Below are 12,791 nucleotides of genomic sequence, written 5' to 3'. Positions count from 1 at the left end.
TAGGGTGCGATCAGTGCCAAGGCCACACAGCTGAAGAGCAGCACAGCCAGGACTAGAGCCAGGTGTTCCAAAAAGCCTAGGTTAACATCTTCTCCCCCACCACCTTAGACAAGATAGATTTCTCATCTGTAAAAATAATTGAACTTGATCCTTTGGGTTCTAAGACTTGGGAGCTTTGGGCAGACTAGGGAACCATTTGTTATCTATACAGTTGATTCTACTTATAGAGATAACGACATTGAATATTAGCTTAGGAATGTGAGCTAGTCCTGGGTGCAGGGTGGTTAAGCTATCCTGCAGATGTTTGTGAAAATCTCTAACAGGTCTGAGGTTACGAAGGGCGAGCCCCTTGGGTGTCCTGGTGTGATACTGATGTTGGATTCTGATTTAGTCAATTATTTATGCCACTCCAGGGCAGAGGTGTTTGATATCTTGGGTGAGTATACAGTAGTGGTTGGCCTCATGAACTGGTAATGTCAGATTTCTGGGCTGTTGTGGAGGTCTTAAGAGAACTGCAAATGTCTTCTGGCATTGACAGATTAGACCATTTTGTTTTCAGTGGATCAACTGAGGTTAAACTTAAACAAATAGGAGCAGCTGGGAGGCTTTGGAAGGAGTGAGATGTGCACATTCTCCACAAAAAAAAAAAAAAGAAAGAAAGAGAAAAAAAAGAAAAAAGAAATAAAAGGAAAAAAAAGTGAAAAAAAAGTGCTCCCTGAGGAAGGAAGGATGAGGCGTGGAACCCTGCACAACCCCCATGTGAGGAAGGAAGCGGTTATTTCTCTGCTGTTTTGTTTTGCACGCTTAGTTAAAGAATTCCAGAAGTTGCAGGTTGTGGATCATGACCTCCATTTTTTTCCCCTCTGTTACTGCTTGCCAGAGGAAGGGGGGGGTGGGGTTGGGTGGCTCTAAATAACACTTTGGCCTTTATGGAAATGTATCAGATGTTCCAGGAGTCTCGCCTGCTCGCTGGCTCACTTTCTCCTCTCTCTCCCTCTCTCTCTCTCTCTTTCTTTCTCACTTTTACTCTGTGTTTGCTCTCTCCTTACTCGTGTCCTTTCTGTAGGATATAGCTAGCACTTCTCGCCTTATATAGCAAGGTCTGGTCGTTAACGTTAACAGAAACCTAACAACAGGGAAGGCTGCCAGATAGCATTAATCAGGCCAGTGTTTGGAATTTCATAAATGCTCTGACTTTGGGTACAAATTGAACATTAAGTACAATGCGAAACTGTTTTCTTCCTTCCTCTCTCTTCTTCTCTCCCGCTGCCCTCTCTCCAGCCTGTCCAGCTTGCTTCTCTTTCTTTCCCTGTTGTTGAATTCCTCAGCCCTGCCGTCTGCTCACTGCATTGGAACTTTGTTGATTTTTGCCACGTTTAATTTTTGATTTCTCTGTTTCTCTGTCCACTCCAAGACCACAGGCGGAGCAGCAGTAGCCGGAGCCAGGACTCTGCGGAGGGGCAGGACGGGCAGGTCCCAGAGCAGTTCTCAGGTCTTCTCCACGGCTCCTCCCCGGTGTGTGAGGTGGGACAGGACCCTTTCCAGCTGCTCTCTGCCCCTGGCCAGAGCCATCCAGAAGGGTCCCCTGCACAGGGTGCCTGTCACGAGGCCAGCATGCAGCTGGAGGAGACGGGTGTACACGCTCCTGGAGCCTCCCTGCCCAGTGTCCTGGATCAGAGTAAGAGAGCAGGTTACCCGGCTGGCCTGCCCACCACCAACAGCCAATCGCACCCCAAAACTTTGACTCACACGGCATCTCAACACCCTGGTGGTGCTGAGGAAGAAAGAGACCGGAGTGGGGCTAGGAGCCGAGCCCCTCCCACCAGCAAACCCAAAGCTGAACTCAAACTCAGCCGCAGCTTGTCCAAGTCTGACTCTGATCTCCTGACCTGCTCACCCACGGAGGACGCTACAATGGGGAGCCGGAGCGAGTCCTTGTCCAACTGCAGCATCGGGAAGAAGAGGCTGGAGAAGTCGCCCTCCTTTGCCTCGGAGTGGGATGAGGTAAGGCCATGTGATGTCAGAGGGAGCTGGGCTGGCCACAGCCCACCACGGCTCCCCTGTGCGCCGACTCCTGGGACCAGGACTTGTGGGCCAGGCTTGCCCTGGTTCCTTCTCACTGTGACCAGAGTGTTTCTGACAGCCGTGACGAGGCAAGCCCCAAGTTGCCAGGCAGGGGATCTCATTGCCCAGATGGCAGAGGAGAAGTCCCTTCATGGTTAAACTGGAGGGTGGTGGCCCCAAGCAGAGTTGTTCTGAGGGAGAGGCGGTGCCTAGAAATGACATGCTGTTTGGAAATATTTGGATCCCCTTAGCCACTATCCAGGGAGTTGTGCTTACCCTGGAGATTCTTACAAAGAGCCAGAAAACTTTGCATCTTCAGGAGGAAGAGGGAAGACTCAGAGTCAGCTAGGACGGGGTCAGTGGGTGGGCTTTGGGATAAGCTACTGAAAGGGGATCAGAGGGGGTTTTTCTGTTCTCCGCTCCTCCGTGACTGTTCCTGCTGTATTCCCCTGGAAGACCAAACTGCCTCTCCCAGCAGAAGCATTCCGCCTGGCCCACATTCCCGGGCTGGTGAGGCAGAGGGCTAGGTGGTTGGAAAAACAGAGAGATTAAAGAAGAGAGAACATTGGGAGTCTGAGGCCCAGGTTAACTTGCATAACCACTGTTCTAGAATAGTTAGAAATATGTACCCGAATATTTTTCAGTGACCTGTGACATGTCTTGCTGGGCACAAGAATGTGTTTCTCGAAGATTGGTAAACACCCAGAGAATGTTAAAGTGCTACCCTTGCAGGCTTCTTGTGGAGAGAGAGCTGCCTTTGAAGGGAACTGGGTCTGTCTCCCAGGAACATTTTCAAGAGATGAATTTAGCTCGCGAAGAGAAGGGCAACAGTGCAGCTGACGTGCCTGTTTGAGTGATCTGTAGACTAAATGCTCTACCCAAGTCTACTCAGGTTGCAGCTGCAAAGTTATAGAAACCAAAGTGAATCCCATTCCAGGCGTGGGAACAGGGTGGGGGCAATTCCTACAGCACTCTTATCTCCAGATAAGATGAGCTTAAGAACTCTTGTGTAGTCGGGGACCGAAGAATTCTGTACAGTACAAAGTTTTCACTTTTCACTCATTTAGAAACCAAGATGGAGTGGGTGAGCCTGGATTAGACGCTCGACCACTTAAAGGAAAATCAGTTTGAGTGACAGAGCTCCTGGCCGGTGGGAGACTACCCACTAGGATCTGTGTGTTTGTAGGAATGTGTGCTTTGCTTTTGCTTTTCAAAACATGCAACATATGGGGCGCCTGGGTGGCTCAGTGGGTTAAGCCTCTGCCTTCAGCTCAAGCCATGATCTCAGGGTCCTGGGATCAAGCCCTGCATCTGGCTCTCTGCTCAGCAGGGAGCCTGCTTTCCCCCCTCTCTCTGCCTGCCTCTCTCTGCCTACTTATGATCTTTCTCTCTCTGTCAAATAAATAAATAAAATCTTTAAAAAAAAACCACACACACACAACATAGAGTTTTACTCATTTACAGTCAAGTATAGGATGAGGCAGTTCACAAGTAAGAGAAGTGCTGTGTGCTGAAATGGAAGGAGGGGCAGATGGAGGAAAAACATCAGTGGGAGTGGGGAAGGTGGAGACGGAGGGTGGGAGGGGACTTCAGGAAAGATCCCAGAGACTTGGAATGAAAGAACCAAATGTTTTAGGGGAAAACCAGATTTAAGCTAGGGGATGAAGAAAGGGCACTTGTGGAGAGAATAGTGTAAGGGAAGTTGTGGAACTGGAGAAGCATAGGTCATTTGGTTTCTGTAGGTAGAGTTCGTATAGGGGAGCATAAGGAGTAACGGTGCGGGGTGGGGGTGCGCCTAGCTGGCTCAGTCAGTGGAGCGTGTGACTCTTGATTTCAGGGTTTTAAGTTTGAGCCCCACGTTGGGTGTAAAGATTGCTTAAGATATAAAATCTTCAAAAGAGATAGGGTAGAGAGATTGGGATCACATAGTGGACTGAACACGAGGCTAAGAAGTGAGTGTTTGGTTTGATAGCAAGGCAGTATATCAGAATCCTTCAAATGGGCTGGCAGACAGCTTTACCTGTCTTATGAATTACCTCTTCTTTTTGGTTCCATCTCCCCAGCGTATCTTGCACCCAAGAGGTCAGTAGTGCCAGGTGATTGGCCGCAGGATTTCCATGCTCTGTTAACACACATCACGGCCAGCCCGTCTGTCCCATGGCCTCCACCATTTCCTTCTGGAGGAGGAACACAGAGTCACTGGAGCACGGCCCAGCGTCATTAAAGTGGGCTGTTTGGGCTAACGCACTAGTTGTCTCTTGGCCCCTTAGCTACAGGAGGTTCATATGCTCCTGTTTTGTTGCAGGTAGAGCTTGCGGGTGGCTACCGTGAACTCGGGGGCTGCTTGAGGTCTGTGTGTCCTGGGCCAGTCTGTGATGTGACTGAATGACTGGAAGCACTGTTGCACTTTAGATTCAAAAACCTAAGAGAACTGAGCCCTTATTGGAACGAATTCAGAAGATCAAGATTTGCTCCTTTGGAGATGATTCACAGGACCCTTCTTGCATGATCCTTCATCATTGTTTTTGAGTCATATTATACATGTTTTTCATGGTTACCTCTGTCAAAAGAGAAACTTCAGAAGTGTTTCCCCCAGTGGTTGGCCCTAGACCCAGGCCTTTGGCAGACTTTACCAGAACGGGTCATTAGTTAATGGCTGCTCCCCACCCCACCCCTGACAGGTGCCTGAAGGCTGCTGTGCCGTATCTTGCACTTGATTTCTTTTCTTTGTCATCACTTGATCCCCAGGAGGTTGGGGAAAGCTTCTCAAAAGGAGCTTGGTTCCAGCTCAGCTCCTCACTGTGGGGCCTGGGCACTTGTGATCTCGGTGCAGATGGATATGTGGGCTGGTCTGCCAGACCGCTCCTAGAAGGCAGTGCGGGCTAACACGCAGGGCTCAGGATCCAGAGTCAGCAGACCCAGCTCTGAGCCCTGGCTCCACCATCCACTCCTCCTTGTCACAGGAGTGGACTTGGGAAGCCTCAGCATTGTTAGTAGTACTTGTGAAACAGGCAGTCAGGTCTGTGTTTCAGAGGCGTGGGTTTTTTGTTTTTGTTTTTGTTTTTTGTTTTTTTTTTACCAGTTAGAGAAGTGCCTAGCCCAGTCCCTACTATGCATAAAGTATTGAATAAATGGTAACTATTCCCATTATTATTGTGCCTGGAGCTTTGGAGAATGGGAACTGAGGCACAGAGTGTCTTCAGAACTTAAGAAAGGCAGAACTTTGGGGGGCTTGTCTGGTGCTGCAAGGTGACAGGGAAGCCATGGCGTTCAGGCCTCTTGCCTGGTGAGGTCCTGTATGACCCTGGCCCACCCCAGGACAGAAGAGCCTGCCCAGCTGGGAGGGGAGGGCAGTAGCCCCACCCCACCCCATTCCACCCCACCCACCCCCGCTTTGCTCTTTGAGAAATTCACGAAGCTTCCTGCTAACTCTGGGAGAGGAGAGAAGTTGGAGCGAAATCTGCGGCTCTTTCTACTGTTTATTTTTCAAATGTATTCTTCTGTATCATGGCCAACGGTGGCTAGTTGATGGGATGCTTGTCAGGGCTGTTGTTCTGTAGCTGGGGGACGTGCACAGCTGACAGACTGGGAGTTGCTTTTTCCAAATACAGACCGCTCCTTACAGGTGCTTCGTGCCGCCCTTGGGTGATTCCCCAGAACGAGAGGACTTCGGAAAGCTGGCCTGATTAAGGGGAACCTCTGAGATGGCATCTGTTATGACACTAGGATTCTCCCTAGTTTCCACTAGATTTTTATAAGCAAAAAAAAAAAAAAAAAAGAATTTACTTTGAAAAGTGCTCCGCCTAAGAGGAGATCAAAATCCAAGCTTCAGTAGATGCTTTCTCTGTTCACCAGTCAAAAATCAAAGCACTCCTTGTTATCTTGATGATGCCTAATAGAATAGGGGCATAACAGAAGGTAAACTGGACAACTGTCCATCAGTATAACTTTAAAAATACATAGATTAGGAATGGGAAAATCACCTACATCTCTCTACAGGTTAGTCTCTGTTAACATTTGACGTGTATCCAAATTTGGGGTATGAGTGTATTTACCGATTTATAATTTCTGTCTTAACCAGTTACGGCAACATCCATAAGACCTGGATTCAGACCTGAGTTATGAAAGGCACAGTGGGTATTGTGTGGCTGTGTCAGAGGGCTGGTTTATTCGTTGGTGTTGAAGCTGTCTTCCAGGTCCCTGTCGGACACCTTGCAGGGTATCTTCCAACTGCCCTCAGGCATGTTCCCTCTCCTTCTCTACCTGCCTGTGCCCCAGAAGGCTCATCTGTGTGGCCTGCATTGCGAGGCCAAAAGGAATCCTGGGTTGGCTGTGTCCCCTCCTGAAAGACCAGCTCTCCTGTGAGGGACCTTTCCCTAAAGCTGTTGTCTCTGGGTTCTGATAACAAGTCCCTACCCTGGATGCTTCTAGCCTGGGGCTCCTGGCTGTGAGTCCCTCTCCTTACTTGTTGATCTCTCTGTACCCTGTCCAAATGTGTGTAAATAATCCCCTTATTAAGCTTTTTTGGTTGCCCGGTGTGCATGTGCCGTCCTTTTCCCGAGGGGACGCTGAGCCATACGGACATTTTGTAGTACTATTTCTATCCAGCTCAGGCCAGCCTAGATGGCTATGTGCTGGAGCAGTAAAAACAGCTTGTGCATGTAAATTGTAAATCTTCATTTGCAGACGAGCCAGAGGTGTGGATATCCAGGGTGCTAAGAAGCAGAAGAAATTGATCATCTAACTTGAAGCCTCTCCCATGTAGGAAGCCTTTTCTCTTTTCTAGAGCTGGTGGTACATCAGTGTCTCAGCTGTGTGCCCCAGAACCACCATCTCCTAGATGCATTTCCATCCCATCTCTGCACTGTGGGGCGCACCCACAAGGGCACGCAGCAGCAGTTAATGTCCGAATTAAGTACCTCCTAAGAAGAACAAAAATAACCTTCTGGTCAGATTGTGGCTTGAATGTATGGCGTCCTTGGGGTCAGATAGGTCTCTCCCATAGCTGCCTTTGAATGAGATTGAAATTTATGAAAGACAAAAACTGCAGAAGGCCGCTTGTCTACTTAGCATAAACATTTGAGTAATTTAAAACTTGGCTGAAAGCTTAAATGATAAATTTGTGTTTTGTAATCAGTTTTCATAAATATTAAACAAGTGGGAAATGGATAAAGAGCAGGGATGCATGCTTTGTGTGCATTTTGTATGAGCTGAGAATAATTTCTGGCAGGGGTTTTGGGGCACTGTTCGGTTCCACCTGAAATAAATGGTAGCTGAGAGGGGACCCTTGGCTCTGGGATCCCTCAGTGAGCAGTGAAGTGGCAGCAGCACGGAGGGCACCCTTCCAGGCCCAAGTGCCCTGTCCCAGGCACCCCACCCTTCCGCCTGCGCTGTCCAGTTGGAGGCATGATGTCATCAAGGGAAGAGCTGATTGGTTCAACTCCACAGAGGCTTGGGTTGATTTTAACCCTTGTGGGTTGGGTGTGCTAGAAGAATGGCCTCTGCTGTTAAATAAGGAGAGTGGAGCTTGAGTTTGTGCTGACAGTGGCTAAACTTTCTCCACCACAGTCTGCAGTTTGTCTTGTTCTTTATCATAGAAACAAGCATACTGTGTAGTCTTTCTGGCTGAGCATGGTCAGCCCACTCTAGACAAGAATGTGAGGGGCTCCTGGGTGGCTCAGTGGGTTAAAGCCTCTGCCTTCAGCTCAGGTCATGTTCCTAGGGTCCTGGGCTCAAGCCCCACATTGAACTCTCTGTTCAGCAGGGAACCTGCTTCTTCCTCTCTCTCTCTCTCTCTCTCTGCCTGCCTCTCTGCCTACTTGTGATCTGTCAAATAAATAAATAAAATCTTAAAAAAAAAAAAAAAGAATGTGATATACTCCTATCCCTGAGGACAAATCAGAGCGTGGACCGTCTATTTCATTATTGCCCCTGTGTACACGGGAGTCACAACTTTTGTTCTAGAACCTCAAGGTTTCCCTTGGTTTTAAGTGGCCTGTTAAGATTGAGGGCTTTTTTTGTTGTTGTTTTTATTCCAGTATTTAAAAAAAAAATCTCCATTTATAGGCAGTCCAGAAGAAACTGTTTTGCCTTCCTGTCTGGTAAATCCAAGGGATTTTGGTGAGCCCTGACTTAAAAAGATGCATATGGGCATTTCCATGGCCTTGACGGTAACAGAACCCCATACACAGTATTATGAATAAGCCAGTGTTAGTCCTGGCTCTGTAGTTAGTGAGGAGAGGCCTGGTGTTCTTGACCCCTGCCACATCCCACCAGACGGTCCTTGGTGACATCATGCCTCCCAGTGGACAGCCTGCCAGCAAGGGCGGGGTGGCTGGCACCTGGCCAGGAAGGGCGCCCTCCCTGCCGCTCCCTCTTTACTTTGCATGGGGTTCTGGGGGACCTGGCTATTATTGTCCCTGTCTGCATCTCCCTGCTTCCCTCTCCTCTCTAGCTTGCTCCCTGGCTGCTTTCCTACCTCTTGACTCCTCCTGCTTTTCTTTTCATTTCCTTTTTCCCCTTTGCTCGTTCCTCCTTGTTCCTCTGTGCTCTATCCTGGCTTTTTACTTCCTCGGTACTTTCATTTACTTTTCTTTTCCTCCTTTTCCTTCCTGGTGGCATCAAGGAGAGGTTTTTCTGATAGCCTTTCCTCAGCCTTCTCTGCCTGAAGGGTTTTTCTTGTCTTTTGTCTTTTAAACCTCTCACCCGTGTTCACTTGTTACATTCTCCAGAGCATTTTACTGCTTATGGTCTTAGCTCTGCTTCCTCACCCCCATTACACCCATCCACACTGTCTGACCCCTGTCCTTTCAGAAACGGCCTAGTTCCACTTAGCCCCATCAGCACAGCACCATCAAGGACCAGGTAGGGATTTTGTGGTATTTGTGAAATTGCCAGAAGATGAGAACTTCCCTCTTGACTCATTTTTGTTTCCTTATATTTTGTTGTTTTCAAACGCCAGACCAAAAACTTGGGTGCCAGTGGATCTCAGTGAATATATGAGGAGAATTTGATCTTTAATGACAGTGCATATAGATGTCAAGAATCACAGGAACATTTTCTGGGACATTCTTTTTATGTACTTGCTTCTGGTTTTGTATCTGTCTTCCTTCTTTTCTTCTAGTAATGGCATCAGTTGGATACAGACAGAGTGATTTTATGTAATTTAGGCAATAGTAGTTAGTCATATTATTCTAAACAGTTGTGTTTGAGAATCAAGTAGAGGTATTTTCACAGAATTGACAATAATATAGAATCGAAGCATATTTTTATTAGACTTTTTCATTCATTCAACCTATTTGTTGAATACCTGCTAAGTTTGAGGTATTCTGTTATTCCAGTAACTGGGGATGAGCAGTGAACGAAACAGACAAAATCCTGTGCCTTGTGTAATTGACGTTCTAGAAAGTAGAGGGGAAAGAGAAGACAAGAAGTAAAATCAGAGTAAGCTGGTTGGTGATAACAATGCTAATGAGAAAAAGCTGAGAGGAGGGATAGAGCCTGATGGGGATGGGGGTTGAGGCTGCCAGGGTGGGGCCCTTGGGGGGGGGGGGGGCGGGGGGGGCGTGGCCTGAGCTGAGCCAGCAAGCTGCTTTCTGTTAGTGATTAATTTCTCCTGTCAGACAAATTGGAAATTCCATTCTACACTTACATTGTCTTACAAATACATCTTAGTACTTGACTTTTACTTTTAACTTCCTCTTTTTAGCCACTGGCTTCTTTCCTTATCTTGGTCCCCCCCCCTTTTTTTCTAATAATTTGTGTTGGGTGAGTTTTTATACATATTTGCGTACATGCATGTGTACATATGTGCATATTTATGTACAAACATACATATATTTTTTAAGCTATGGAAGTAGAATGAAATCTGAATTTGCAAGAATTTCTCAGACTTGGGGGCGCCTGGCTGGCTACTTGGGAAGAGCATACAACTCTTGATCTGGAGTTGTTGAGTTTAGGCCCCACGTGGGGTGTAGAGATTACTTAAATAAATAAAACTTTAAAAAAATTTTTCTCAAACTTGTTCACTGTCATTGTCATCCTGGGCAAGGATCATTGAATGGGTTGTGGTAGAAAGATTAGATTCTAGGTCATTGTTTTAGGAAATACATTTCCATGGACACATCCCATTTTCAAAGTGGAAATAAAATCTAAAAACCAGGATTATAAAGCAAGGGGAAGGAACTCCAAAATTATTTAGACCAGAAGATGGCCAAGAATCTAGAGAACAGAGATCCTATGAGAGGAGGACAGATGATTAGGTATTCAAGGAGTCGGGGCAGGAGAGTCTGAGTAGCCACACCATCGTTGTTTTGAACTCAGAGATGGTGTTGTTACCTTGAAAGGCATCTTAAGGGCTGACGGCCTGATGACTCTGAAATGCTTCCTGGTACTAGTCAAGCCCGCAGATTCCAAACAGGTCATTGTTGCTGGTTAGAGAGGAAGGTGCAGGGGGCCTCAGATATTGTCTGACCCAGGGTGGAATTGCAGAGGTCAGTGGACAGGGAGCTTCTCAGATCCCAGATATGGAGTTGGTGTTTATGTGTATATGTGCACACATGTGTGTACATATAGGCTCTGTGTTATTTCACATGGTGAATTGTGTCCTATTGGGGGTGGGGAGGTGTCTCAGTTAGCCACGAGCAGGGACCGTGGCTGCCCGGTTAGTGAATGCGTGGTACATGCGGGCTTGGGTCTGGTTGGGGTCAAGATGCCAGGCATTGTGATGCCTCTGGTCTATCCGTGCTCCTGCCCAGATGACCTGCCGCTGACTGCTCTAGCCCTCATCATCTCTGGCTCACACAGAGCCCCTTGACGTGTAGCAAAACTACTAGCTGGCTTCCCTGTCTTCTCACAAGACAACTATGTCTCTGTTTGGGTTTTTTTTTTTTTCCCTCCATGAAATGAATAGGCCCCAGAGAAGTTTAATTTGTTTAGAGATTTGGTGTGCGGTCAGAGTGGCAGCTAAGTCATTACCGGGCAAGAGAGTGAGGGATGCGCTTTTTTTATTACATAAGACTGGAAGAAAGCAACGAATCTGGACCTCCCCTGCAACACAGAGCTCTTTTCTGGCCCGCAGTGTTTTCACCAGCACTCTGAGATGTGCTCTGTGCTCTCCCCTCTGTGTTTTCATGGATGGCTGTCCTCCCTGCTGAGGGTTCCTTTACTTTTCTTTTTCCTGCTTTTTCCCATGGATATTCCCTTTTGAATGCCTCCAGGTGAATAGCCTGTGGGTGAGAAGGATACTTGTGGCCTGAAGATCATGGGCAGAGCCGAGATGCTAAGCAATCTGTCTCAGGATCCCACTCCGTCTTGCTCACACGCTCTAATGACCCGGTCTCCGGCGCCACAGGGCCCACCTGTCCATAACTCAAGGCAGTGTGTTTATTTGTCTGGACAGGTGGAAAACTGCCTAAGCTCGCTAGGGGCCTACAAATGACAATTTGTCTGGCAGTCTGTTCTTGCCTGTCCTGATTTAAACAGCCAGGAAGCCATCGTAAACTCAGTTGAAATGGTGTGGTTTGTGTTTGTGTTGGGGTTCTTTTCCACTTTGGAGCTAGTTATTTTCAGCAGGGCCTGCGCCAAAAGCCCCGTGAGAGGGGTGCCTTGTATCGGTTATGGGCGGGCAGTGCTGGAGTTCACTGACACCTGGAAGATGGATAACCCTGGAGAAGTTTATCTCTGGGCCTGGCTGCGCCCTCTTTGCTGACCCAGAGGATAGAAGGGACCACCATGGAACCTGGGGTATGGTGGCAGAGTACTTAAAGGATAGAAATTGCCAAAACCCAAGGAGTTGACCTGTGCTCTGAGAGGGAATAGTTGATTTAAATAGCCTTCCCATCCAACTGCATATAAATGTTTAGGCAAAGCCAATGCTTGAAACGGAATTTTTGTACACTGGGGATTTTTTTTAAGTTATAATATTCAGTATTATATGGCTGAAATTTATTTATTTTTATTTTTATTTTATTTTTTTAAAGATTTTATTTATTTATTTGATAGAAATAGACACAGCGAGAGAGGGAACACAAGCAGAGGGATTGGGAAAGGGAGAAGCAAGCTTCCTGCTGAGCAGGGAGCCCGATGCGGGGCTCGATCCCAGAACCCTGGGATCATGACCTGAGCCGAAGGCAGACGCTTAACGACTGAGCCACCCAGGCGCCCCTATGGCTGAAATTTAAAAGGTACCAAAGAATATATAGTTTTTTCAGACACCCAGCTCCTCTCCTGAGTTTTTTAGTATCTTTCTTAGAAGTATTTGTGCATTTGTAAGCATTTTAGCCATGTCAGGTATTTTTCTTTTCAAGACAAGTGATGCCATATTCTGCATACTGCTCTGAACCTTTTTTCGTTTGATAGTTTATTTTTTTTTAAATAATTCTAATTAAGTACATAAAGTGTTTACTTTTCTTTTTTATATTTCATATGATTCTACAGTATGGATATACTAATCATTTATTTTAAAAGTTTTCTCTAGATAGATATTTTGGATGTTACTCAGTTTCTACTAATTACAAGTAAGACTACAATACGTATCCTTATACAGTGTCATTTTAAGATAAATTTCTTGATGATCAGCAGCTGTGTTAAAGGGTTTATGCATGTTAAATTTACTCTCACAGTCACAACTCCTATTAGGAGAGCCTATTTCTTGACACCTCACCAACCTGGGGGTGGTCAGCTTTTTAATCTCTTTTTGGTTAACAGATTGGTAATGTTATCCTGGT

General features: G+C 46.8%; 1 protein-coding gene across 8 annotated transcripts in view; it reads left to right on the top strand.

Annotated features, from left to right (window-relative positions):
• Positions 1-12,791, top strand: part of ANKS1A (ankyrin repeat and sterile alpha motif domain containing 1A) — a 177,836-nt gene that overhangs the window by 106,488 nt on the left and 58,557 nt on the right. For all 8 annotated transcript variants that reach the window (XM_032340566.1, XM_032340564.1, XM_032340565.1 and 5 more), the window contains one exon: positions 1,415-2,004. In XM_032340566.1, coding sequence (XP_032196457.1) covers positions 1,415-2,004 — 590 coding nt within the window. The remainder of the gene's footprint in view (positions 1-1,414; positions 2,005-12,791) is intronic.

The sequence above is a fragment of the Mustela erminea genome, chromosome 4, assembly GCF_009829155.1.
Source record: "Mustela erminea isolate mMusErm1 chromosome 4, mMusErm1.Pri, whole genome shotgun sequence".
Classification (NCBI taxonomy): domain Eukaryota; kingdom Metazoa; phylum Chordata; class Mammalia; order Carnivora; family Mustelidae; genus Mustela; species Mustela erminea.
This window is presented reverse-complemented; position numbering and strand designations above follow the sequence as displayed.